The sequence below is a fragment of the Lingula anatina genome, chromosome 2 (genome assembly GCF_051362555.1).
Source record: "Lingula anatina isolate TDL-2025a chromosome 2, LinAna3.0, whole genome shotgun sequence".
In the NCBI taxonomy this organism is placed as follows: domain Eukaryota; kingdom Metazoa; phylum Brachiopoda; class Lingulata; order Lingulida; family Lingulidae; genus Lingula; species Lingula anatina.
Window position 1 is genome coordinate 44,087,597 of NC_141768.1, and position 26,214 is coordinate 44,113,810.

The following is a 26,214-nucleotide window of genomic DNA, read 5'->3' on the forward strand; positions in this document are numbered from 1 at the left end:
GTAGGTCAAACGCTTCAAACAAGCCTTTTTTATAGCTTGGAGGATAAATTAAAGCAGAAAACTAAAAATCATTTTCACAAACTCTTAATAAAAAAATTATATATTTTTCTTTTAAGCCTAAAAATTGTAAGTAACTGATCAATAATAATAAGAAGAAGAATAACAGCAAAGAATAACAGCAACAATAATAAATGTAATGTTTTCACAGCATTATTTAAAAATATAAATCTGTTCATTCAGTCCTTTTTTATAGCTTGGAGGATAAATTAAAGCAGAAAACTAAAAATCATTTTGACAAACTCTTAATAAAAAAAATTATATATTTTTCTTTTAAGCCTAAAAATTGTAAGTAACTGATCGATATATAAGCACATGTGCTTCTCAGTTGTGAACAGAAACACTTTAATTAACTATTGGGTTGTTTATTGCAGTTATGTTACGCATAAAATGATGTGGTTGGGCCAACGTTGGGCCAACGTATTACTGCCAACACCAACTACGTGCCAACAAACCAACCATTCCCCTACGTTGGCCCAACGTATGCATGCAATCTGGGTAGTGGTTAGAAAAACATTCACTTAAATGCGTCCCGGAATAATAAATTATATAATAAATAAATTAATTAATAAAATGAATAGAAAATTTAATTATTCAACGCCATTCATTTTTCATTGAGGATTAAGAAATTATAAGATAGAATTATTCCAGTCTGAAAGACCCGCAAACCTCATATTTACCAAGAATGCCCTTATATTAATTAATATTGTTCACGGGATGCGTAGTTATTGACACACAGAAACCGATCCAGCATGGGACCTTTGAGAAGACTTGTTTCTCTCATATTACTGTCGTTGCTTATAAACGCAAGTGCTAACGAAGGTGAGGTTTATTAATTAACGGTGACTTTTTTATACGATTGTGCTAACCAATGTAAATGCTTTTTAGTCTTCGTTTTTATTTAATGTCTATGGTATTCACGATGACATGATTTTAAAAACAATATTTACAAAAATTAAAAATATACTGCAAGTATCTCTCAACAAAAACACCTCTTAAATTCACGTGCAATGGCAATTATTTTAGCGATACAACTATGTTATTGTTCATTTGCAAAAAATAAACCTTGCATAAAATCAACGACCTGTAGACTTGTTCAGCTGCGCCGCAGGTTTGAATTATAAATAAACATTGTTCTTTTGAGACTGCAGTGGACTCTCTTGTTTCCATCCATGATATATTTTAGGGAATTGTTTAAGTTTGTTGGTTCCAGAGCTCTGTGACGGCCGCTGCGGTGCTTTACTAGACCGTGCCCGCTCCTGTCAGTGTAACAGTGCCTGTCAGAGATACGGTGACTGCTGCGAAGATTATGAGGACTGCTGCCTGGGTGGGTGCAATTGAACCGGGAGTGTGTGTGTGTGTGTGTGTGTGTGTGTGTTGGAGGGGTGGGGAGGGGGAAGTTTCGGGTAGCACAACTTCTATACGGTGCAATGGGAGAGGTGAACACATTAACGCGTTTGGTTAAACAAAGGACGACTATATTTTCTTGAAAATAAAATGACCATATAAAGTGGTAATTTTGTCTGCTGAACACATAAAAGAATGCCATATTCTGATCTTCAAAATTTTAGACGGTAATCACTGTGTGACTTTTTTATTCAATTGTGGCTCTTTTTCAACAAGGAACATTTCATCATGCTTTTAAGTCTTCGTTTTTATTTATTGCCAATGGGATTCGAGGGGCGGATCCAGGAATATTTGAAGGGGGGAGGGGGTCCACAGATGCAAAGCCGATCCGACCCCCTCCCCCCCCCCCCCCCCCATATTGAGGATACCATGATGTTGCAGCGCGTCTTGCTTCATTGATGGGCGCATTGTCCTGCTCTAAAGAAGTGTTTGTGGCTGGATTTGCCTAAATATATGCGCCCCAACAGGAATTCTTCTCTGTATCGTTCACTAATGAAACATCCCTTGAATGACGTACAGTGGTGATTTTTCATCATGTGAGACACCGACCCAGACAAACCTTACGGCACCCTACACACGTGGGAGAACAAAATCGTCCTGAAACGCTTTCAATTGGTTTGGACCTCTCCGAACTCATAACTGACCATCTGCAAACAACTGCTCTGTACATAATTTGCCACAATAAAATGCTTGGTTGCCGAGAAAATTAAGAAATAAGAAAGTGTTGCTTAACTTATTAGATGAGTGAATATGGGTCAATGCAATCATCAATTTATTTTTAACCTCCTTAACTCTCAAGATGAATTTGATTGAGGTGATATTGACAGGAAACGATAATATGAAAATAGATATTTGGGACAAGTGTGGGACAATACATACCTTTTTTGGTGAGTTTGTCTGTTGTCTTTATTTGTATATTATGCTCGTACATATACTTTAAAAATCAACGTCTGTCTAATTTTCATACGGTAGGCAATTGCAGTTAAAAGATTGTGCTTTTTTTAATGCAATACAATTAATTTCCTGCAATATGGTGGTTATGCTAAAACTCCGCCGCATAATATTAAAGTACCAGTACCAATATCCAAAACGGCTGGAGTATATTTATTTTTCACTAGGAACTTAAACGCTATCCGGGTATGCTTTTAACAGTAGATATGATAGATAGCGGCTTAAAGAACCTTGGGTCACATCCATGTTTTAGGGGATAACAATTGTCTGCATGAGGTTCATATATGTATTTCACAACAATAATTGTAAACAACTAATAAAAAAAAATTCAACTTTGCCACCAAAGCCTCGGTTATTGCAATTATCTGTATTCCTTACTTGACATCAGACACTATAGACCTTCATAGATGGCTGTACCTCCGTAATGATCTCTTAAAGGACTATTACAAAAACCAAACTTTTTAGGAAATACGTGGACTTACTTTGAATGTTAGCAAGGATTCATGAACGATTGGTCAGTATTGGAAATTCGTCATTTACCTCAGAAAACCCTTTTTTGTTTCAAAAAGGAACAGTTGCTATCCTTTTAAACAGAATATATAGCGCCTAAATTTTCTTTGATGAAATTTGATTAAGAAGGTTTGATGTTTTTTTTTTTCAAGAAGGTTTTAATTTTGCTGGATACTTGGGCAACGGCAGCCATATTCGTCCATGGAAATTTACCACAGATTCCATTTGAACACCAGACTGTTACTTTGGCAAAAGCTACCTAAATCCACCAAATCAGTGCAACATCTGTATTTATACGAACAGAAGTTTTTAAAAATGACAATGGTATCAACCATGTTTATCCTTTTAAACTGTCAAAATGAACGAAACGTTAGAATGAACAAAGGAATTGAATACGTTATTGGAATGGTTACTACATTTAGATTGTAGGTTATCAGTAGAAATATTATTCTTCATTCCCATTTTCCTTTGCACTGTAGCATCAACATACCCTGTCTACACCTGTGAAAAGGATACTTTTTGCTGGTCGATATGGCTGATTCGGTAGCCCAGGTTATCAAATACATGTTCACTTAGACCCCATTTCCAGAGATTAGATCGATCTACTTTAGATCGACCTAACTCCCTGGGGGTTCACGCTAAATAGCTGTCAGCCGAGCGGACACGAAAGTTAATTACCCCCTTACAGCTTGTAGTAGGCGGGACGGACATTTAAGCCGGATTATCTGACAGTAATCTAGTGAGACTCCCCGCAGGGATAGATCGATCTAAAAGCTCTGGGAATACAGCCATAGAAACTAATTATAAATTTCCCCCAATTCTGCGCAGAAACGCAGGGTCTGGAAAGGGGGCACAGAGGGCACGTCACCCTCCTCCCGTTCTACTTACTCTCCCTTTTCCCTGAAAAATGTGCAGAGGCGGATACAGGATTATTCGGGACCTGCTGAACGGTGCCATTTGGTACGGTTTAGAACTATGATTCAGCTAGTCAAAATTCTAATTACAAGAGGGGACCTGAAATCGAAGGGGGTCAGGACCCCCTGACCTCCCCCTCCAAATCCGCCACTGAGATTCCCGGTGAAATGATTTTAAAGACAATTTTAAAAAAAATTAAAAATCTACTCATTCATGTGCAATCGCAATCATTTTTAGCGATACAACTATGTTATTGTACATTTGCGAGAATTAAACCCGTATTAAACAAGCTTAAGAATAGGAAAAAAAAACTGCGGCGTAATGGTTCCGGTTTCCAAAATGTTAGAAGAAGATGAAAACAGCGACCTATAGACCTGCTCAGCTGCTCGGCAGGTAAAAATGAAAAAAAAAAATAATAAATGTTGTTATTTTGAGACTCTGTAGTGGACTCTTCTGTTTTCATTCACGACATATTTTAGGATTTTGTATGTTTTTTTGTTTCAGAGCGCTGTAACGGCCGCTGCGGTGCTCTGCTAGACCGTACCCGCTCCTGTCAGTGTAACGACGAATGCTGTGAAGACTATGTGGAGTGCTGCCTGTGTGGGTGCAATATTGAGTGTAACAGGAATGGAAGTCCGCTTCCCATTACTTTGTACGGGTGACATTCCTCCTATAAACTAATCCCAATATTCCAGCTAACCCTAACCTGTACTAATCATACGGGAGCCTGGACTTGCATTCATGTTACACCGGGAGTGAGGGGGGATAGTTTTGGGTAGCACATCTTCTATGGGGTACAATGGGTGTAATGGGGGTGAACGCATTTAGTAAAACATAGGAGGACTATTTGAAAAAATATAATGTAAGTACAACGTGGTAATTTTGTCTGCTGAACGCAAAAAGGAATGCAATTTCGTCTTCTCCTGTTAATGGCGGGACCATTATAATTCATACTTTTATCTAAAACTGCAATTGAATACAGTGTTGTGACTGAATATGTAAACAAAGTAAAATATACAATGGGAAAAGAGGGAAACTGTCGAAAATCGTATCGTGAAGTTTATTTAGCGCCCATAATATACCTCTTTGCTTGAAATGTAGTCTATTAATTGTTTCCCTTCAGACCGGCATTGTCCTGTCTTAATCACTGATGACGAGCTGTCACAACTTGCCGAGGAACTGTATGACGTAGACTCCAACAAAGCTGCTTCAAGTGACGTCATTCTGGAGGACCTCGGAGTACAGTAATTTCACTTACACATTATTTCTCATACACACATGCACACACACATACACTTGTAACGTTCTCTCTCTCTCTCTCTTTCTCTCTCTCTCTAACCCCCCTCTTTTTCTCTCTCCCTGTTGTTTTTTTAGACGAAAGTACAAACAAGAATGGACGAACTACTAAAACATTACCATCTCTTTTTGACACAGGTTGTTCTACTATGTGAACGAGGCGTCGCTACTGCAGAACCCATCTTACTCACTGTTTCTTTCCCTTCTTGACAACTACAACCCGTATACTGGTCAGTTAGAAACCCTCAGCAGTGACGAGCTCTCCGAGATTGACCAGTATCTGGATTATATTTTGACCACGCCCGTTATGGTGACACTGAAAACTTTCCTGAAGCAAAAAGGTAAATACATACAGATATTTAGGGACAAAATACCAACGAATACGATCATTCTGCATTACAATCCCTGTTAAGCGTACGATACAAACTCCACTCTTCATCAAAACAATCACAGAACAACAGTCTCTTTAAAACTGCAAATGTAAAAATAAAACAAAAAAGCATTTGAACAGATCTCTATAACGACCTCTATTGAAGAACAGAAATTTTCGACTAAAAAAATCCTCTATTTAAGAACAAGTTTTTACCTATCAAAGGATACGCCAGTTCTGATTCTGCGTACCGTGGTCTTCTCGATGACCTGTGGTTCCAGCTATACCCGCGGTCATCCTTCGGCCCCGTGGACAGTAGCGGCTTCGAGCACGTGATGGTCGGGGAGTTAAAGACCTCGTCGGTCACCGGGTTTCACAACTGGTTCCGGTTTTATCAGCTGGAGAAAGCGGGTAGCTTAACGTACAAAGGATTCCGTTCGTCAGTGCAAACATCGGTAGGGTATTAAGCAATACGGGTTCTTGCTCGTGTGTTGAAGGCCAGTTTATTCTTTCTGGTAAACCAAATGTTTTCACAATTCCGACAACTTCTGCGCAATCGTCACATTTTGTTTACTACTGTACAAGAGGGCTTATTGTATTCAATGGGGGTTAATTGTGAATGTCTCTTTTTTTCGGACTGTTTCCACACAAGAATAAACCATATGGATGAGATTTTCGGTTGAAACAGGCAGTTAACGAAACCTAGGGTGTGGTTAAATTAACATTTACTACTTCTCTTCTCCACTGTATTACCTTTGTTAGTGTATAATGTGATAATTTTGAAACAAGAGAGATAGATGGATCGCTGAGTGAACGACAATAAAGCATGAATAACAAATAGCCGGGTATAACTCCATCTGTTTGATTTCATTTTCCAGCCCCAAGTTCTCAAAGTCCGCCTGGAGTGGTTCGGGAAGAGTAAGCCCCAGTCTAGTTTCTTTCTAGGGACCTCTCCTGAGTACGACATGGCTGTATACACTGTGTGCGCGCTGGCCAGGACTAACAGCCGCTGTCCTATCAAACTAGCCGTAAGCGGACCTCATGGACGACAGATTTTCCCGAATAGCAGTGTATTAATTGCTCAGCTATTTTTTATGTAGCTTAATTTGATTCTTTTGTCATTTCAATTGAAGTTCTTTTTATTTTATTTTCATACATTTTTTTATAAAGCAGCGGTTAGGGATGCGATATAAGCTCTTTTCCATTGTTGGTCTCAGCAATTTAAAATTAACGGCAAGTCATACCGTGTATTGTCGGCACCTGCGTGTTATATACAGTTATCTTATTTTTTTTTTTCATTTCAGGGGAAGTCTGTACCCATTCAAACCTATGACGTTGCACACAAATCAGGCCTCCAGATTGCCACCTCCTACCCCGTTATATAATAGAATCGTGAAGATTTGTCTATTTTTGGTCCTTTTGATTTCAACTGTTTGTGTGTAAATTGGCTGGAAATTTTATCAACCGCCTTCACTGTGAAAGTTTTCAATCTGTATTTTAGACATTTATCTGTGTTAAAACACAACACGGCACCAAATATTAAATACCATTCAAATTTGAGTTCATAGTTAATAGTTATATTTATAATATGTAAACTGATTCATGGTCAATAACAATCACACATGTTGAAATCTAACTGAATTATAGCACCATAAATGTTATGGCAATTCTAATGTTCACTTGTATCTGGTTGCAATCTTCACACGTATATTTTATGAAACAGACCAGGCCCGTAGCCAGCAATTTCAAAAGGGGGGTTCTTTATCTGAAAAAGTGGACCTTTTCCCATAAAAACGCCATGTACCTAGATCAAATTTTACCCAAAGTGGACCTTTTCCCAGCAAAAGGGGAGGTTCTATCGAACCCCCCGAACCCCCCCTGGCTACGGGCCTGCAGACTAAGGCCAAGTATATTTGGTTCCTGCAGACATTTGCTGTTATTAAAAAAATTGGCACAAACTTTGAATTTTGCAGTTTTTGGAGTACCTTACAGGAAATCATTTTACTTTTTACTTTTCTAAATCATGAAGCAATGGCACTGGATAGAAGATACTACATCTCTCAGCACTGTTCATGATCAGTAAAACGTGAAATGAGAGAGAGAGGGCAATCCACTTGGCTGACTTGTCAAATTTAGACAGCGAGACTTTCAATCGTACACCTCATTCTTGAAAAGACTGGTATATTTGGTGTTCGACTTGCAAAAAGAGTAAATTTTAGTACATCTTCTTGGATTTGAGGATCAAACGGCTACCAAATGACTCCAAAGCACCAAGTATGTGTTCTTTGCCTTTAATTTAGCCATTTTGGTCTCTTACACTTGTTTCAAGGTCTTTAAGATGTGAAACATATTGTACTAATTAGATGCATGTAAGTCTATGTGACAACTTAAGCCTACATGTATATTGATATTGGAGGCTTAAAATAGTTTGCACTCACATTTTACGAAACAGATAATATCAAAATGTATTCTGCACTAGAAAATAATATAAAACGGAGTATTGCTCATTTACAAAGATGCAATACATATAGTTTCCAAATGGCGAATTATGCCCAATTTCAGAATGGTATCTGACGGCCAACTTGGATTTGAGGGATGAAATGGCCACCGATGGCCTCCATAATGGTAAAAATGAGTATTTTGCTCATAATCTAGTCCAATATCGATGGTACATAACAAAAAATTGCATTTTAATAGTTATATTTGAATACGGGTTATCAATATCCATGGTTTTGCAGCGTTCACACACATATATCTTGAGAAGTCACTTAAAACACCCTCTTTGTCCCTTCAAATCACCTTCTATCACCAAAACAATATCAAAATGACCCCCAAAATAGTAGGAATCTATATATATCATGTATATGTAGGTCAAACGCTTCAAAAATCAACATGTCTCTTTATCTCTTTATTTTTCTTCCTTATTTTACAAAAGATATATTCTTTTTCAATCCAAAAATCAATGTTTTCAGATTTCTTGCCTCTCCCTTAGACTGGGTTCTCACAGATTTAGATCGATCCATCTGGGTCGACCTAACTCCCTGGGGGTTCACGCAAAATTGCCGTTAGCTTCCTGGAGCCGAGCGTGCACAAAAGTTAATTACCATCTTACAGCTTTTAGTAGGCGGGTCAGACATTTAAGACGACAGCAATCTAGTGAGACTCCCCAGGGGGATAAATCGATCTAAATATTTGTGGGAATGGTCTTTTAGAACATTCTTGACCTTCTGGCTTAGATTTTTGAAACGGAAATGTGTAATGCCCGCTTAAACTGTGCTTTGTATAGTTATTTGACCTGATTGAGCAAGATGTAAGCAAACTGTTAATACCAAACTGACAGTAAAGATAAACATCTGCCTTGAAATGAATTTGGTCTATTGAAAGTTACAAGTTTATTTTAATCACAAGTCCGGCTACAATTGATGCTATCTATAAAATTTTAAATTTATATATTATGCAGTTGTACATTATAATAAGAATTCAATCATTTGTCTAATTTCAATAATAATAATAATAATAATAATAATAATAATGTATAATAAATAAATAATAAATATAATGTTTTCACAGCTTTATTTAAAAATATAAATCTGTTCATTCAGTTCTTTTTTATAGGTGAAGTACTTGTACTATATATGAGTGTTTATAGCTTGGAGGATAAATTAAAGCAGAAAACTTATTTAAACTCAATGAATTTAAAAGTCATTTTGAAAACTCTTCATATAAAAAAATATATATATTTCTTTAAGCCTAATAATCGTATGTGACTGATCAATAGATAAACACGTGTGCTTCTCAGTTGTAAACAGAAACAATTTAATTAATTATTGGGTTGTTTATTGCATATTTTGGCCCAACACGTTACGTTATGCATATAATGATGTGGTTGGGCCAACTTTGGGCCAGCGTATTACTGCCAACACCAACTATGTGCCAATAAACCAATCATTCCCCTACGCTGGCCCAACGCATGCATGCTATCTGGGTGGTGGTTAGAAAAACCTGCACTTAAATGCGTCCCGAAATAATAAGTTAAATAATAAATAGATAAATTAATAAAATAAATAGAAAATTTAAATATTCAACGTCATTCATTTTTCATTGAGAATTAATAAATTATAAGATTTATAAGAATTATTCCGGTCTAAAAGGTACGCAAACCTCATATTTACCACGAATGCTCTTATATTAATCAATATCGTTCACGGGATGCGTAGTTTTTGACACACAGAAACTGATCGAACATGGGAACTTTGAGAAGACATGTTTCACTCATATTACTGTCATTGCTTATAAACGCAAGTGCTAACGAAGGTGAGGTTTATATTTTTCTTGTATTTTCAACGAGTTCCAGCTGATTTTCAAAATTGTAGACGGTAATTAACGGATTGACTTTTTTATACGATTGTGCTTACCAATGCAAAAGACTTTTTCAACAAGGAACATTTCATCATGCTTTTAAGTCTTTGTTTTTATTTATTGTCAATGGGATTCCAGGGGCGGATCCAGGAATATTTGAAGGGGGGGGGGGGGTCCGCAGATGCAAAGCCAACACGGTCCCTTGGTATTTTAGAGGGCAAACGAAGCCATTTGGTACGGTTTAGAACTATAAATCAGCTAGTCAAAATTGTAATTCCAAGAGGGGACAATTAGTGTGATTTCTTTTCAGAAGCAGAAAGGGGGGGACCCCCCTGACCCCCCCCCCCCCCTCTAAATCCGCCACTGTATAACGTGCCTATTTCACATATTATAATTGCTCGTTTGAAAAAAACTCTGTGGTCCGTCATCACTAAAGTAATTGCAGCCAAGCATACAGCACACCATATTTAAAAATTTAAAAATTGATAAAATAAAACATTTTTCTTGATTCACCGTCCAACTTACTCTGTCTCCTTGCCTGTAATTGATTTTGCATTATAAAAGAAGAATGTGGATAACAGAAGAGTAATCGTCTAATTATGCAGGATATCAAGCGCGTCCTCCCTGGTTTTGACTGGTTTTGAATGATGGCTTGACATTGTGTATTGCAACTTGCCACCAAATTCTGTAAATCTTGCATTGGGAGTCTTTTCCATTCCTCAATTACTGCCTGCTAGAGCTCTCATATCCTACTGGAGGTTGTCTCTCATTTACTGCTCTGCCAATAATATCCCAAGCATGTTCTAATACACTGAGATCTGGCGTAAAATGTGTATGCAGGACAATCCATATTGGGGATACCATGATGTTGCAGCACGTCTTGCTTCATGGACGGGCGCATTGTCCTGCACTACAGAAGTGTTTCTGGCTGGATTTGCCTCATTGTATGCGCCCCAACAGGATTTCTTCTCTGTATCATTCACTGATGAAACCTCCTATGAATAACGTACAATGGTAATTTTTCATCATGTGAGACACCGACCCAGACAAACCTTCCGGCACCCTACACACGTGGGAGAACAAAATCGTCCTGAAACACTTGCATTTGGTTTGGACCTCTCCGGGCTCATAACTGACCATCTGCAAACATCTGCTCTGTACAAAGTTTGCCACAATAAAATGTTTGGTTGCCGAGAAAATTAAGAAATAAGAAAGTGTTGCTTAACTTATTAGCATCAATGCATATTGAGAATGAGTGAATATGGGTCAATGCAGTCATCAATTTATTTTTAACCTCTTTAACTCTCAAGATGAATTTGATTGAGGTGATATTGACAGGAAACGATAATAGGTAAATAGATACCATATTTTGGGACAAGTGTGGGACAATACATACCTTTTTGGGTGAGTTTGTCTGTTGTCTTTATTTGTATATTCTGCTCGTACATATGCTTTAAAAATCAACGTCTGTCTAACTTTCATACAGTAGGCAATTGCAGTTAAAAAGAGTGCATTACGCATTATGGTGGTTATGCGAAAGCACCGCCACATAATATTAAAGTAGCAGTATCAATATCCAAAACGGCTGGAGTATATTTATTTTTCACTAGGAACTTAAACGCTATCCGGGTATGCTATTAACAGTAGATATGATAGATTGGGGCTTAAAGAACCTTGGGTCACATCCATGTTTTAGGGATAAAAATAGTCTGCATGAGGTTCATATATGTATTTCACAACAAAAATTGTAAACAACTAATATAAATATAACAATTCCATTTTGCCACCAAAACCTCAGTTATTGCAATTATCTGTCATCTGTTCTTGCCATCGGACACTATGGACCTTCATAGATGGCTATACTTCCGTAATGATCTCTTAAAGGACTATTACGAAAACCAAACTTTTTAGGAAATACGTGGACTTACTTTGAATGTTAGCAAGGATTCATGAACCATCACTGAGAATAAAATCCAAGTGACTCCAAATTGGAGTCCAGCAGTGGTGCCTAAAATTACTCCCAATAATAGTCAAGTTGACGCCATCCCAGACTCCACAGGAGAGTTACAATTGACTCCATTCACACATCCCTTCATTCCTTGGTTTATCTCTACAAAAGAGTCACCATGACACCATATTAAGGAATTTTTGACTCCTTGGCACATTATGAGAAAAAACAACAACAACAGCGTTAAGAGGGGAGACCGATTATTTAAGACTGGCATGTTCAAGGAGGGGTTTGTACCCACATCCTCCCTCTCCGGAGACGGACACTCTAACTACAAGGCCATCCGGTCGCATAGGATGTATGGTGCTGATATAGCAATAACAAAGAGTTTGTAAATCTGGTAATAAACAGCATGACACACACACACACACACACACACACACATATCACAAATATACCAATGAGTGAGCATACCTCCCCAGTGACATGCATTGGCGGGTCAAACCTACAACCTGGAAACAAAACTTGCTGACCTGTATACCAACATTTCACATAAAGGGTGTGGTCAACTGAAAGCCCGGGCCAGTAATAAGTGCATGAGTTCTGCATGCAGAAACACACAGAAAACCACTTGTTCATGCATAACTATGGCCAATAAAGTAATGTTTATACTGACAAAGGATGATGAAAACTGTTCTCTCCACGCCGTCTGCTCACTGCCATCACAAGTACTGAAACGAGGCTTACTGTCCAGCGAGCGAAAAGAGTCGGTGGAAGGGGTCAGCCAGACACTGGCCCCCGGTAATTTGACCCTGATTTTAGAGTCAGATTGACTCAATGAGAGCCAGGGGGTGATTGACTCTGATAAGAGAGTCTAAAGACTCTGGTAGTGGAGTAATTAGACCTTATATAGAAGTCAAATTAACTCCATGAGGGTCAAGGGGTGCTGGACTCTGACTAGAGAGTCAATTAACTCCAATTTTATTCTCAGTGATTGGTCAGTATGGGAAAATCGTCATTTACCCCAGAAAACCCTTTTTTGTTTTGTTTTTTCAAATAGGAACAGTTGCTATCCTTTTAAACAGAATATATATAGCGCCTTAATGTTCTTTGATGAAATTTGATTAAGAAGGTTTGATGCAATATGGTCAATTTTTTCAAGACGTTTTTAATTTTGCTGGATACTTGGGCAACGGCAGCCATATTCGTCCATGAAAATTTACCAGAGATTCCATTTGAACACCAGGCTGTTACTAAGTCAAAAGCTACCCAAATCCACCAAATCAATGCAACATCTGTAGGCTTTTTATACGAACAGAAGATTTAAAAAATGACAAAGGTATAAACCATGCTTATCCTTTTAAGCTGTCAAAATGGACGAAACGTTAGAATGAACAAAGGGTTTGGATACGTTACTGGAATGGTTACTACATTTAAATTGTAGGTTATCAGTAAATATATTATTCTTTATTCCCATTTTCCTTTGCACTGTAGCGTCAACATAAACTGTCTACACCTGTGAAAAGGACACTTTTTGTACTGGTCGATAAGGCTGATTCGGTAGCCCAGGTTATCACATACATGTACACATAGAAACTAAATGCTTAATTTCCCCCAATTCAGCGAAGAAACGCAGGGTCTGGAAAGGAGGCACAGAGGGCACGTCACCCTCCTCCCGTAGCTCCCAACGTACTCCCTACTCTCCCTTTTCCCTGAAAATGCAGCTTAACATGCGCAGGGGCGGATACAGGATTATTTGGAGGGGGCGCGGATGCGAAACCGACCCTCTTCTCCCCCCCCCCCTGCAACTTGGCGTGGGGTTCGGGACCTGCTGAACGGTGCCATTGGTACGGTTTAGAACTATGATTCAGCCAGTCAAAATTCTAATTACAAGAGGGGACCAGAAATCGAAGGGGGGGGGGGGGCGGGGGGGGGGGGGGGGTCAGGAACCCCTGACCCCCCCCCTCTAAATCCGCCACTGGGATTCCCGGTGAAATGATTTTAAAGACAATTTTTTTAAAAAAATTAAAAATCTACTCATTCATGTGCAATGGCTATCATTTTTAGCGATACAACTATGTTATTGTACATTTGCGAGCAATAAACCCGTATTAAACAAGCGTAAGAATAGGAAAAAAAACTGCGGCGTAATGGTTCCGGTTTGTAAAATGTTAGAAGAAGATGAAAGGAGCTACCTATAGACCTGCTCAGCTGCTCCGCAGGTAAAAATTAAAAATTGTTATTTTGAGACTATGTGGTGGACTCTCCTGTTTTCATCCATGACATATTTTAGGATTTTGTATGTTCTTGTATTTTTTTTTGTTTGTTTGTTTCAGAGCTCTGTTCCGGCCGCTGCGGTGCTTCACTAGACCGTGCCCGCTCCTGTCAGTGTGACAGTGCCTGTCACAGATACGACGATTGCTGTGAAGACTATGTGGAATGCTGCCTGTGGTGTGGGTGCACTATTGAGTGTAACAGGAAAGGAAGTGCGCTAGGAACCGTAGTCCGCTTCTCATTACTTTTTACGGGTGACATTCCTCCCATAAACTAATCCCAATACTCCAGCTAACCCTAACCTGTACTAATCATACGGGAGCCCGGACTTTCGGGTAGCACATCTTCTATGGGGTGCAATGGGTGAGGTGAACGCATTTGGTTAAACAAAGGACGACTAATTTTTAAAAATATAATGGACGTATAACGTGGTAATTTTGTCTGCTGAGCGTAAAAAGAAATGCTATTTCGTCTTCTCCAGTTAATTGCAGGACCATTAAAATTCATGCTTTTATCTAAAACTGCAATTGAATACAGTGTTGTGACTGAATATGTAAACAAAGTAAAATATATATTAGGAAAAGAGTGAAACTGTCGAAAATCGTATTATGAAGTATATTTAGCGCCCATAATATACCTCTTTGCTTGAAATATAGTCTACTAATTGTTTCCCTTCAGATGGGAATTGCAGTCCTCCAACTGACCCTGTCCCAATCACTGATGACGAGTTGTCACAACTTGCCGAGGGACTGTATGTCGTGGACTCCAACAAAGCTGCTTCAAGTGACGTCATTGTGGACGAAGGCGGAGCACGGTAATTTCACACACACATTATACTTCAAAGACACATGCACACACACACACACACACAGACACACACATAAACTTGTAAGGTTCTCTCTCCCCCCCTAACCCCCCTCTTTCTCCCTCTCCCTGTTGTTTTTGAGACGCAAGAACAAACAAGAATGGACGAGCTACGAAAACATTGCCATCTCTTTTTGACACAGGTTGTTCTACTATGTGAACGAGGCGTCGCTACTGCAGAGCCCATCTTACTCACTGTTCCTTTCTCTTCTTGACAACTACAACCCGTATATTGGTCAGCTAGAGACCCTCAGCAGTGACGAGCTCTCCGAGATTGATCAGTATCTGGATTATATTTTGACCACGCCCGTTATGGTGGCACTGAAAACATGCCTGAAGCAAAAAGGTAAATAGATACAGATATTTAGGGACAAAATATCAACGAATACGATCATTCTACAAACCCTGAAAAGCATACGATGCAAACTCCACTCTTCATCAAAACAATCACAGAACAACAGTCTCTTTAAAATTGTAATTGTAAAAAAAAAATAAATAAAAAAAATAAAAAAAAATTTTTTGAACATATCTCTATAACGACCTCTATTGGATAACCGAAGTTTTCGACTAAAAAATCCTCTATATTTAAAGGGATAATAACTCTTCGTATGAGATCTATATTTCACAATGAAAACGTGAATAACTCATAGAAATATATTGTATTCTGTTTTATCAAAAAACGGCAGTTATAGATATTATTCTGATATCTGAGCTTGTCTTTAGACCACGTGACCTCCATTGATGGCTATACTCTGTTAAAATCTCTTAAGAGATTTTAACAAAAAACCAAACTTTTTAGAAAAAAACCAGGGACTAACTTTGAATGTAAAAATGGATTCATTAACCATTGGTAAGTATGGGAAAATTGTTGTTTGCTCCAGGAAAACTTTTTTTTGACCGAAACGAAGAGTTATTATCCCTTTAAGAACAAGTTTTTTCATATCAAAGGATACACTAGTTCCGATTCTGCGTTCCGTGGTTTTCTCGATGACCTGTGGTTCCAGCTGTACCCGCGGTCATCCTCCGGCCCCGTGGACAGTAGCGGCTTCGAGCACGTGATGGTCGGGGAGCTAAAGCCCTCGTCGGTCACCGGGTTTCACAACTGGTTCCGGTTTTATCAGCTGGAGAAAGTGGGAAGCTTAACGTACAAAGGATTCCGTTCGTCAGTGGAAACATCGGTAGGTTACTAAGCAGTACGGATCCTTATTCTGGTGTTGAAGGCCAGTTTATTCTTTCTGGGAAACCAAATGTTTTCACAATTTGGACAATTTCTGCTCAACCGTCATTTGTAGTTAACTACTGTACAAGAGGCCTTACTGTATTCAATAAAGGTTAATTGTTTTTTCGGACTGTTACCACACAAGAATAAACCATATGGATGAGATGATTTTCGTTTGAAACAGACAGATAACAAAACCTAGGGTGTGGTTAAATTAACATTTACTACTTCTCTTCTCCACCGTATTTTCCAGCCCCAAGTTCTCAAAGTCCGCCTGGAGTGGTTCGGGAAGAGTAAGTCCCAGTCCAGTTTCTTTCTAGGGACCTCTCCTGAGTACGACATGGCTGTATACACTGTGTGCGCACTGGCCAGGAATAACAGCCGCTGTCCTATCGTACTAGCCGTAAGTGGTCCTTATGGACGACAGATTTTCCCGAATCCCAGTGTATTAATAAGGGGTACTGGAGGAGACGAGAATTGATCAGAATTGTGCCGGAATTGTGTGGAATTTCATGTCAGGTGGACATATAAACGTCTAAAAATTGTCACAATATTTTTATAAAGATACATCTTTGCACAGCAGTTGTGGATCGGTACTGTTCAGTTGTCAGTTGCGAACTACTTCCTGGTTTTCACAAGGTCCTTCAAAGACTCTAAAACATCGTTTTAATTGCAGCACATACCATAAAACACCCCAAAATACTTAGATATGGGAATAACAGATTGCATACATGCAAAATTTCATTCAAATTAATAGCCTCCCGGGAATCGGGAATTCTTTCCCCTTGACGCTCTTTGTCGCGCTGGCGGTTGATGCAGCATATATTTCAAAACAAATTGAGTGCAAATTAAGCACGATTTTTCACCCTTAAAATCTGTGACACGTTTCCATATCATGCCCCAATTATTTCTATAAGTATTTCTTTTCCATTGTTGGTCTCAGCAATTTAAAATTAACGGCAAGTCATTCCATGTATTGTTAGCGCCTACGTGTTATATACAGTTATCTTAATTTTTTTTTCATTTCAGGGGAAGTCTGTATCCATCCAAACCTATGACGTTGGACACAAATCAGGCCTCCAGATTGCCACCTCCTACCCCGCTATATAATAGAATCGTGAAGATTTGTCGATTTTTGGTCCTTTTGATTTCATTTGTTTGTGTCTAAATTGGTTGGAAATTTTATCAATCGCCTTCACTGTGAAAGATTTCAATCTGTATTTTAGACTTTTATCTGTCTTAAAACACAACAACACAACACCAAAATTTAAGCACCATTCAAATTTCAGTACATAGTTAAAAGTTATATTTATAATATGTGAACTGGTTCGTGGTCAATAACAATCACAAATATTGAAATCTAACTGAATTATAGCACCATAAATGTTATGGCAATTCCAGTGTTCACTTGTATCTGGTTGCAATCTTCACACGTACATTTTATGAAACAAACAAGTAGGCCTTAATTTGGTTCCTGCAGACATTTGCTGTTATTAACAAATTTGGCACAAACTTTGAATTTTGCAGGTTTTGGAGTACCTTACAGGAAATCGTTTTACTTTTTACTTTTCTAAATCATGAAGCAATGGCACTAGATAGAAGATACTACATCTCTCTACACTGTTCATGATCAGTATTGAGTAGAACGTGAAATCAGAGAGAGGGCAATGCACTTGGCTGACTTGTCAAATTTAGACATCCAGACTTTCAATCGTACACCACATCCTTCAAAAGACTGGTATATTTAGTGTTCGACTTGCGAAAAGAGTAAATTTTAGTACATCTTCTTGGATTTGAGAATCAGAATGGCTATCAGTTGACTCCAAAGCACCAAGTATGTCTTTTTTATCCTTAATTAAGCCATTTTGGTCTCTTACACTTGTTTCAAGGTCTTTCAGATGTTATGAAACATATTGTACTAATTAGACTACTTGACGCATGTAAGTCTTTGTGACAACTGTAGCCTACATGTATATTGATTTTGGAGGCTTAAAATACTTTGCACTCATACGAAACAGATAATATCAAAATGTATCTGCACTAGAAAATAATATAAACGGCGTATTGCTCATGTTAAAACAAAGATGTAATAATAGTTTCAAAATAGCGAATTATGCCCAATTTCAGAATGTTATCTGGCGGCCATCTTGGATTTAAGGGATAAAATGGCCACCGATGGCCTCCATAATGGTAAAAATGAGTATTTTGCTCATAATTTAGTCCAATATCGATGGTACATAACGAAAAATTGCATTAAGTTATACTTGAATACGGGTTATCAATATCCATGGTTTTGCAGCGTTCACACACATATATCTTGAGTAGTCACTTAAAACACCCTCTTTGTCCCTTCAAATCACCTTCTATCACCAAAACCAGATCAAAATGACTTTTGCACACTCAAAATAGTAGGAATCGATATATATCATGTATATGTAGGTCAAACGCTTCAAAACTCAACATAAAATAGCAAAATTATGTCCACTTTCAAAATGGCGGATGGCGGCCATCTTGGATTTGAGGCACAAAATGGCCTCCAATTGCTTCCATAACATCAAACATGGGTTCCTTGTCCGTAATTTAGTCAGTTTTGGTAATCTATACACGTTTTTATCGAAAATTGATCGAAATATGAAATATTGTTTATTTTGGCACCTAATTTTCATAATCTATGCTCATTTATGCATCGATGGAGCGTGTCTCTCCGGATAAAAAAATTCTTTTGGTCCAAGGAACATTGATGCCAAGTTAGACATTTGTATCCCTTAACAAGCCTACTATATGGGGAAATACAAAATTGAAAGACTTACATGCTTACTTTTTTATCCTGTCTCATTATCTCTTCATTTTTCTTTCTTATTTTCCATAAGTTTTATTCTTTCTCAGTCCAGAAATCAATGTTTTCAGATTTCTTGCCTCTTCCTTAGAACATTCTTGACTTTCTGGCTTAGATTTTTGAAACAGCTCAACGGAAATGTGTACTGCCCGATTAAACTGTGCTATGTATAGTTATTTGACCTGATTGAGCAAGCTGTATGCAAACTGTTTATACCAAACTGACAGTTAAGATAAACATCTGGCTTGAAATGAATTTAGTCTATTGAAAGTTACAAGTTTATTTTAAACACAAGTCCGGCTTAAATTAATCTTAACATTGAGGTTTAAAATTTATATTTTATGCAGTTGTACATTATAATTAGATTTCAATCATTTGTCTAATTTCAATAATAATAAGAAGAAGAATAACAGCAACAATAATAAATGTAATGTTTTCACAGCATTATTTAAAAATATAAATCTGTTCATTCAGTCCTTTTTTATAGCTTTGAGGATAAATTAAAGCAGAAAACTAAAAATCATTTTGACAAACTCTTAATAAAAAAAAATATATATTTTTCTTTTAAGCCTAAAAATTGTAAGTAACTGATCGATAGATAAGCACATGTGCTTCTCAGTTGTGAACAGAAACACTTTAATTAACTATTGGGTTGTTTATTGCAGTTATGTTACGCATAAAATGATGTGGTTGGGCCAACGTATTACTGCCAACACCAACTACGTGCCAACACACCAACCATTGCTCTACGTTGGCCCAACGTATGCATGCAATCTGGGTAGTGGTTAGAAAAACATGCACTTAAATGCGTCCCGGAATAATAAATTATATAATAAATAGATAAATTAATAAAATGAATAGAAAATTTAAATATTCAACGCCATTCATTTTTCATTGAGGATTAAGAAATTATAAGATAGAATTATTCCAGTCTAAAAGACCCGCAAATCTCATATTTACCAAGAATGGCCTTATATTAATTAATATGGTTCACGGGATGCGTAGTTATTGACACACAGAAACTGATCCAGCATGGGACCTTTGAGAAGACTTGTTTCTCTCATATTACTGTCGTTGATTATAAACGCAAGTGCTAACGAAGGTGAGGTTTATTAATTAACGGTGTGACTTTTTTATACGATTGTGCTAACCAATGTAAATGCTTTTAAGTCTTCGTTTTTATTTAATGTCTATGGTATTCCCGATGAAATGATTTTAAAAACAATTTTTACAAAAATTAAAAATATACTGCAAGTATCTTTCAACAAAAACACCTCTTAAATTCATGTGCAATGGCAATTATTTTAGCGATACAACTATGTTATTGTACATTTGCAAAAAATAAACCTCGCATAAAATCAACGACCTGTAGACTTGCTCTGCTGCGCCGCAGGTTTGAATTATAAATAAATATTGTTATTTTGAGACTGTAGTGGACTCTCGTTTCCATCCATGACATATTTTAGGGAATTGTATATGTTTGTTGGTTTCAGAGCTCTGTGACAGCCGCTGCGGTGCTTCACTAGACCGTGCCCGCTCCTGTCAGTGTAACAGTGCCTGTCAGAGATACGGTGACTGCTGTGAAGATTATGTGGACTGCTGCCTGGGTGGGTGCAATTGAACCGTGTGTGTGTGTGTGTGTGTGTGTGTGTGTGTGTGTGTGTTGGAGGGGTGGGGAGGGGGAAGTTTCGGGTAGCACAACTTCTATACGGTGCAATGGGAGAGGTGAACACATTAACGCGTTTGGTTAAACAAAGGACGACTATATTTTCTTGAAAATAAAATGACCATATAAAGTGGTAATTTTGTCTGCTGAACACATAAAAGAATGCCATATTCTGATCTTCAAAATTTTAGACGGTAATCACTGTGTGACTTTTTTTATTCAATTGTGTCTCTTTTTCAACAAGGAACATTTCATCATGTTTTTAAGTCTTCGTTTTTATTTATTGTCAATGGGATTCGAGGGGCGGATCCAGGAATATTTGAAGGGGGGAGGGGGTCCACAGATGCAAAGCCGATCCGACCCCCCCCCCCCCCCACCCCCATATTGAGGATACCATGATGTTGCAGCGCGTCTTGCTTCATTGATGGGCGCATTGTCCTGCTCTAAAGAAGTGTTTGTGGCTGGATTTGCCTAAATATATGCGCCCCAACAGGAATTCTTCTCTGTATCGTTCACTAATGAAACATCCCTTGAATGACGTACAGTGGTGATTTTTCATCATGTGAGACACCGACCCAGACAAACCTTCCGGCACCCTACACACGTGGGAGAACAAAATCGTCCTGAAACGCTTTCAATTGGTTTGGACCTTTCCGAACTCATAACTGACCATCTGCAAACATCTGCTCTGTACATAATTTGCCACAATAAAATGCTTGGTTGCCGAGAAAATTAAGAAATAAGAAAGTGTTGCTTAACTTATTAGATGAGTGAATATGGGTCAATGCAATCATCAATTTATTTTTAACCTCCTTAACTCTCAAGATGAATTTGATTGAGGCGATATTGACAGGAAACGATAATAGGAGAATAGAAATTTGGGACAAGTGTAGTCAACAATACATACCTTTATGGGTGAGTTTGTTTGTTGTCTTTATTTGTATATTTTGCTCGTACATATACTTTAAAAATCAACGTCTGTCTAATTTTCATACGGTAGGCAATTGCAGTTAAAAGATTGTGCTTTTTTTAATGCAATACAATTAATTTCCTGCAATATGGTGGTTATGCTAAAACTCCGCCGCATAATATTAAAGTACCAGTACCAATATCCAAAACGGCTGGAGTATATTTATTTTTCACTAGGAACTTAAACGCTATCCGGGTATGCTTTTAACAGTAGATATGATAGATAGCGGCTTAAAGAACCTTGGGTCACATCCATGTTTTAGGGGATAACAATTGTCTGCATGAGGTTCATATATGTATTTCACAACAAAAATTGTAAACAACTAATGAAAAAAAATTCCACTTTGCCACCAAAGCCTCGGTTATTGCAATTATCTGTATTCCTTACTTGCCATCAGACACTATGGACCTTCATAGATGGCTATACCTCCGTAATGATCTCTTAAAGGACTATTACAAAAACCAAACTTTTTAGGAAATCCGTGGACTTACTTTGAATGTTAGCAAGGATTCATGAACGATTGGTCAGTATTGGAAATTCGTCATTTACCTCAGAAAACCCTTTTTTGTTTCAAAAAGGAACAGTTGCTATCCTTTTAAACAGAATATATAGCGCCTAAATTTTCTTTGATGAAATTTGATTAAGAAGGTTTGATGTTTTTTTTTTCAAGAAGGTTTTAATTTTGCTGGATACTTGGGCAACGGCAGCCATATTCGTCCATGGAAATTTACCACAGATTCCATTTGAACACCAGACTGTTACTTTGGCAGAAGCTACCTAAATCCACCAAATCAGTGCAACATCTGTATTTATACGAACAGAAGTTTTTAAAAATGACAATGGTATCAACCATGTTTATCCTTTTAAACTGTCAAAATGGACGAAACGTTAGAATGAACAAAGGAATTGAATACGTTATTGGAATGGTTACTACATTTAGATTGTAGGTTATCAGTAGAAATATTATTCTTCATTCCCATTTTCCTTTGCACTGTAGCATCAACATACCCTGTCTACACCTGTGAAAAGGATACTTTTTGCTGGTCGATATGGCTGATTCGGTAGCCCAGGTTATCACATACATGTACACTTAGACCCCATTTCCAGAGATTAGATCGATCTACTTTAGATCGACCTAACTCCCTGGGGGTTCACGCTAAATAGCTGTCAGCCGAGCGGACACGAAACTTAATTACCCCCTTACAGCTTGTAGTAGGCGGGACGGACATTTAAGCCGGATTATCTGACAGTAATCTAGTGAGACTCCCCGCAGGGATAGATCGATCTAAAAGCTCTGGGAATACAGCCATAGAAACTAATTATAAATGCTTAATTTCCCCCAATTCTGCGCAGAAACGCAGGGTCTGGAAAGGGGGCACAGAGGGCACGTCACCCTCCTCCCGTTCTCCCTTTTCCCAGAAATATGTGCAGAGGCGGATACAGGATTATTCGGGACCTGCTGAACGGTGCCATTTGGTACGGTTTAGAACTATGATTCAGCTAGTCAAAATTCTAATTACAAGAGGGGACCTGAAATCGAAGGGGGGTCAGGACCCTCTGACCTCCCCCTCCAAATCCGCCACTGAGATTCCCGGTGAAATGATTTTAAAGACAATTTAAAAAAAATTAAAAACCTACTCATTCATGTGCAATCGCAATCATTTTTAGCGATACAACTATGTTATTGTACATTTGCGAGAATTAAACCCGTATTAAACAAGCTTAAGAATAGGGAAAAAAACTGCAGCGTAATGGTTCCGGTTTCCAAAATGTTAAAAGAAGATGAAAACAGCGACCTATAGACCTGCTCAGCTGCTCGGCAGGTAAAAATGAAAAAAAAAATAAATAAATAAATGTTGTTATTTTGAGACTCTGTAGTGGACTCTTCTGTTTTCATTCACGACATATTTTAGGATTTTGTATGTTTTTTTGTTTCAGAGCGCTGTAACGGTCGCTGCGGTGCTCTGCTAGACCGTACCCGCTCCTGTCAGTGTAACGACGAATGCTGTGAAGACTATTTGGAGTGCTGCCTGTGTGGGTGCAATATTGAGTGTAACAGGAATGGAAGTCCGCTTCCCATTACTTTGTACGGGTGACATTCCTCCTATAAACTAATCCCAATATTCCAGCTAACCCTAATCTGTACTAATCATACGGGAGCCTGGACTTGCATTCATGTTACACCGGGAGTAAGGGGGGGATAGTTTTGGGTAGCACATCTTCTATGAGGTACAATGGGTGTAATGGGGGTGAACGCATTTAGTAAAACATAGGAGGACTATTTGAAAATATCTAATGTAAGTACAACGTGGTAATTTTGTCTGCTGAACGCAAAAAGGAATGCAATTTCGTCTTCTCCTGTTAATGGCGGGACCATTAAAATTCATACTTTTATCTAAAACTGCAATTGAATACAGTGTTGTGACTGAATATGTAAACAAAGTAAAATATACAATGGGAAAAGAGGGAAACTGTCGAAAATCGTATCGTGAAGTTTATTTAGCGCCCATAATATACCTCTTTGCTTGAAATGTAGTCTATTAATAGTTTCCCTTCAGACCGGCATTGTCCTGTCTTAATCACTGATGACGAGCTGTCACAACTTGCCGAGGAACTGTATGACGTAGACTCCAACAAAGCTGCTTCAAGTGACGTCATTGTGGAGGACCTCGGAGTACAGTAATTTCACTTACACATTATTTCTCATACACACATGCACACACACATACACTTGTAAGGTTCTCTCTCTCTCTCTCTCTCTCTCTCTCTCTAACCCCCCTCTTTTTCTCTCTCCCTGTTGTTTTTTTAGACGAAAGTACAAACAAGAATGGACGAACTACTAAAACATTGCCATCTCTTTTTGACACAGGTTGTTCTACTATGTGAACGAGGCGTCGCTACTGCAGAAGCCATCTTACTCGCTGTTTTTTTCCCTTCTTGACAACTACAACCCGTATACTGGTCAGTTAGAGACCCTCAGCAGTGACGAGCTCTACGAGATTGACCAGTATCTGGATTATGTTTTGACCACTCCCGTTATGGTGACACTGATAACTTTCCTGAAGCAAAAAGGTAAATACATACAGATATTTAGCGACAAAATACCAACGAATACGATCATTCTGCATTACAATCCCTGTAAAGCGTACGATAGAAACTCCACTCTTCATCAAAACAATCACAGAACAACAGTCTCTTAAAAACTGCAAATGTAAAAATAAAACAAAAATGCATTTGAATAGATCCCTATAACGACCTATATTGAAAAAATGACATTTTCGTCTAAAAAAAATCCTCTATTTAAGAACAAGTTTTTTCATATCAAAGGATACACTAGTTCCGATTCTGTGTTCCGTGATCTTCTCGATGAACTGTGGTTCCAGCTGTACCCGCGGTCATCCTCAGGCCCCGTGGACAGTAGCGGCTTCGAGCACGTGATGGTCGGGGAGTTAGAGCCCTCGTCGGTCACCGGGTTTCACAACTGGTTCCGGTTTTATCAGCTGGAGAAAGCGGGCAGCTTAACGTACACTGGATTCATTTTGTCAGTGGATACATCGGTAGGGTACTAAGCAGTAGGGATCCTTGTTCTTGTGTTGAAGGCCAGTTTATCCTTTTTGGGAAACCAAATGTTTTCACAATTTCGACAACTTCTGCTCAATCGTCATATTTAGTTTACTACTGTACAAGAGGGCTTATTGTATTCAATAAAGGTTAATTGTGAATGTCTCGTTTTTTCGGACTGTTACCACACAAGAATAAACGATATGGATGAGATGATTTTCGGTTGAAACATAACAAAACCCAAGGTGTGGTTAAATTAACATTTACTACTTCTCTTCTCCACTGTATAACTTTTGTTAGTGTATAATGTGATATTTTGAAACAAGAGAGGTAGATGGATCGCTCAGTGAACGGCAATAAAGCATGAATAACAAATAACAGAGTATAACTCCATCTGTTTGGTTTTTATTTTTCCAGCCTAAAGTTCTCAAAGTCCGCATGGAGTGGTCCGGAAAGAGCAAGTCCCAGTCCAGTTTCTTTCTAGGGACCTCTCCTGAGTACGACATGGCTGTATACACTATGTGCGCGCTGGCCAGGACTAACAGCCGCTGTCCTATCAAACTAGCCGTAAGTGGACCTCATGGACGACAGATTTTCCCGAATCCCAGTGTATTAATTACTCAGTTATTTGTATGAAGCTTAATTTGATTATTTTGTCATTTCAATTGAAGTTTTTTAAATTTTATTTTCATTTACTTTTTTTATAAAGCAGCGGTTAGGGATGCAATATAAGATCTTTTCCATTGTTGGTCTCAGCAATTTAAAATTAACGGCAAGTCATTCCATGTATTGTCCATGTATTTTTTTTTTTTTTCATTTCAGGGGAAGTCTGTACACATCCAAACCTATGACGTTGGACACAAATCAGGCCTCCAGATTGCCACCTCCTACCCCGCTATATAATAGAATCGTGAAGATTTTGTCTATTTTTGGTCCTTTTGATTTCAACTGTTTGTGTCTAACTGTTTGTGGCTTGAAATTTTATCAATCTCCTTCACTGTGAAAGATTTC

At 38.2% G+C, this 26,214-nt stretch overlaps 3 protein-coding genes across 3 annotated transcripts; all 3 read left to right on the plus strand.

The window, feature by feature from the left end:
• Positions 1-809: 809 nt before the first annotated feature.
• LOC106172306 (uridylate-specific endoribonuclease C-like) lies at positions 810-7,232 on the plus strand. The gene is made up of 8 exons (XM_087004392.1): positions 810-879; positions 1,271-1,384; positions 4,345-4,458; positions 4,964-5,084; positions 5,275-5,477; positions 5,732-5,949; positions 6,385-6,534; positions 6,811-7,232. Exons 1-8 carry the CDS (start codon positions 810-812, stop codon positions 6,889-6,891), a joined length of 1,071 nt encoding a protein of 356 aa, XP_086860518.1. The 3' UTR covers positions 6,892-7,232.
• A 6,937-nt stretch (positions 7,233-14,169) lies between these two features.
• LOC106172304 (uridylate-specific endoribonuclease C-like) lies at positions 14,170-18,174 on the plus strand. Its single transcript, XM_087003371.1, has 6 exons — positions 14,170-14,450; positions 14,766-14,901; positions 15,095-15,297; positions 15,900-16,129; positions 16,424-16,573; positions 17,200-18,174. The coding sequence occupies exons 1-6, from the start codon at positions 14,447-14,449 to the stop codon at positions 17,278-17,280; spliced, it is 804 nt and encodes a 267-aa protein (XP_086859497.1). The 5' UTR covers positions 14,170-14,446; the 3' UTR covers positions 17,281-18,174.
• Positions 18,175-20,038: 1,864 nt separating this feature from the next.
• LOC106172303 (uridylate-specific endoribonuclease C-like) lies at positions 20,039-26,201 on the plus strand. Its single transcript, XM_087004393.1, has 8 exons — positions 20,039-20,108; positions 20,500-20,613; positions 23,581-23,694; positions 24,201-24,321; positions 24,512-24,714; positions 24,970-25,199; positions 25,621-25,770; positions 26,026-26,201. The coding sequence occupies exons 1-8, from the start codon at positions 20,039-20,041 to the stop codon at positions 26,104-26,106; spliced, it is 1,083 nt and encodes a 360-aa protein (XP_086860519.1). The 3' UTR covers positions 26,107-26,201.
• Positions 26,202-26,214: the final 13 nt, after the last annotated feature.

What these genes read in the sequence shown, in the direction of transcription:
- LOC106172303 (XM_087004393.1), top strand. Translation starts at nt 20,039, where the DNA reads ATGGGACCTTTGAGAAGACTTGTTTCTCTCATATTACTGTCGTTGATT. An exon ending in TTATGTGGACTGCTGCCTGG is followed by an intron (nt 20,614 to 23,580) that starts GTGGGTGCAATT and finishes TTTTTGTTTCAG; the next exon opens with AGCGCTGTAACGGTCGCTGC. An exon ending in GTGTGGGTGCAATATTGAGT is followed by an intron (nt 23,695 to 24,200) that starts GTAACAGGAATG and finishes GTTTCCCTTCAG; the next exon opens with ACCGGCATTGTCCTGTCTTA.
- LOC106172306 (XM_087004392.1), top strand. Translation starts at nt 810, where the DNA reads ATGGGACCTTTGAGAAGACTTGTTTCTCTCATATTACTGTCGTTGCTT. An exon ending in AAACGCAAGTGCTAACGAAG is followed by an intron (nt 880 to 1,270) that starts GTGAGGTTTATT and finishes TGTTGGTTCCAG; the next exon opens with AGCTCTGTGACGGCCGCTGC. An exon ending in ACAAAGGATTCCGTTCGTCA is followed by an intron (nt 5,950 to 6,384) that starts GTGCAAACATCG and finishes TTCATTTTCCAG; the next exon opens with CCCCAAGTTCTCAAAGTCCG.
- LOC106172304 (XM_087003371.1), top strand. An exon ending in AACATGCCTGAAGCAAAAAG is followed by an intron (nt 15,298 to 15,899) that starts GTAAATAGATAC and finishes TTCATATCAAAG; the next exon opens with GATACACTAGTTCCGATTCT. An exon ending in GCTGTCCTATCGTACTAGCC is followed by an intron (nt 16,574 to 17,199) that starts GTAAGTGGTCCT and finishes TTTTCATTTCAG; the next exon opens with GGGAAGTCTGTATCCATCCA.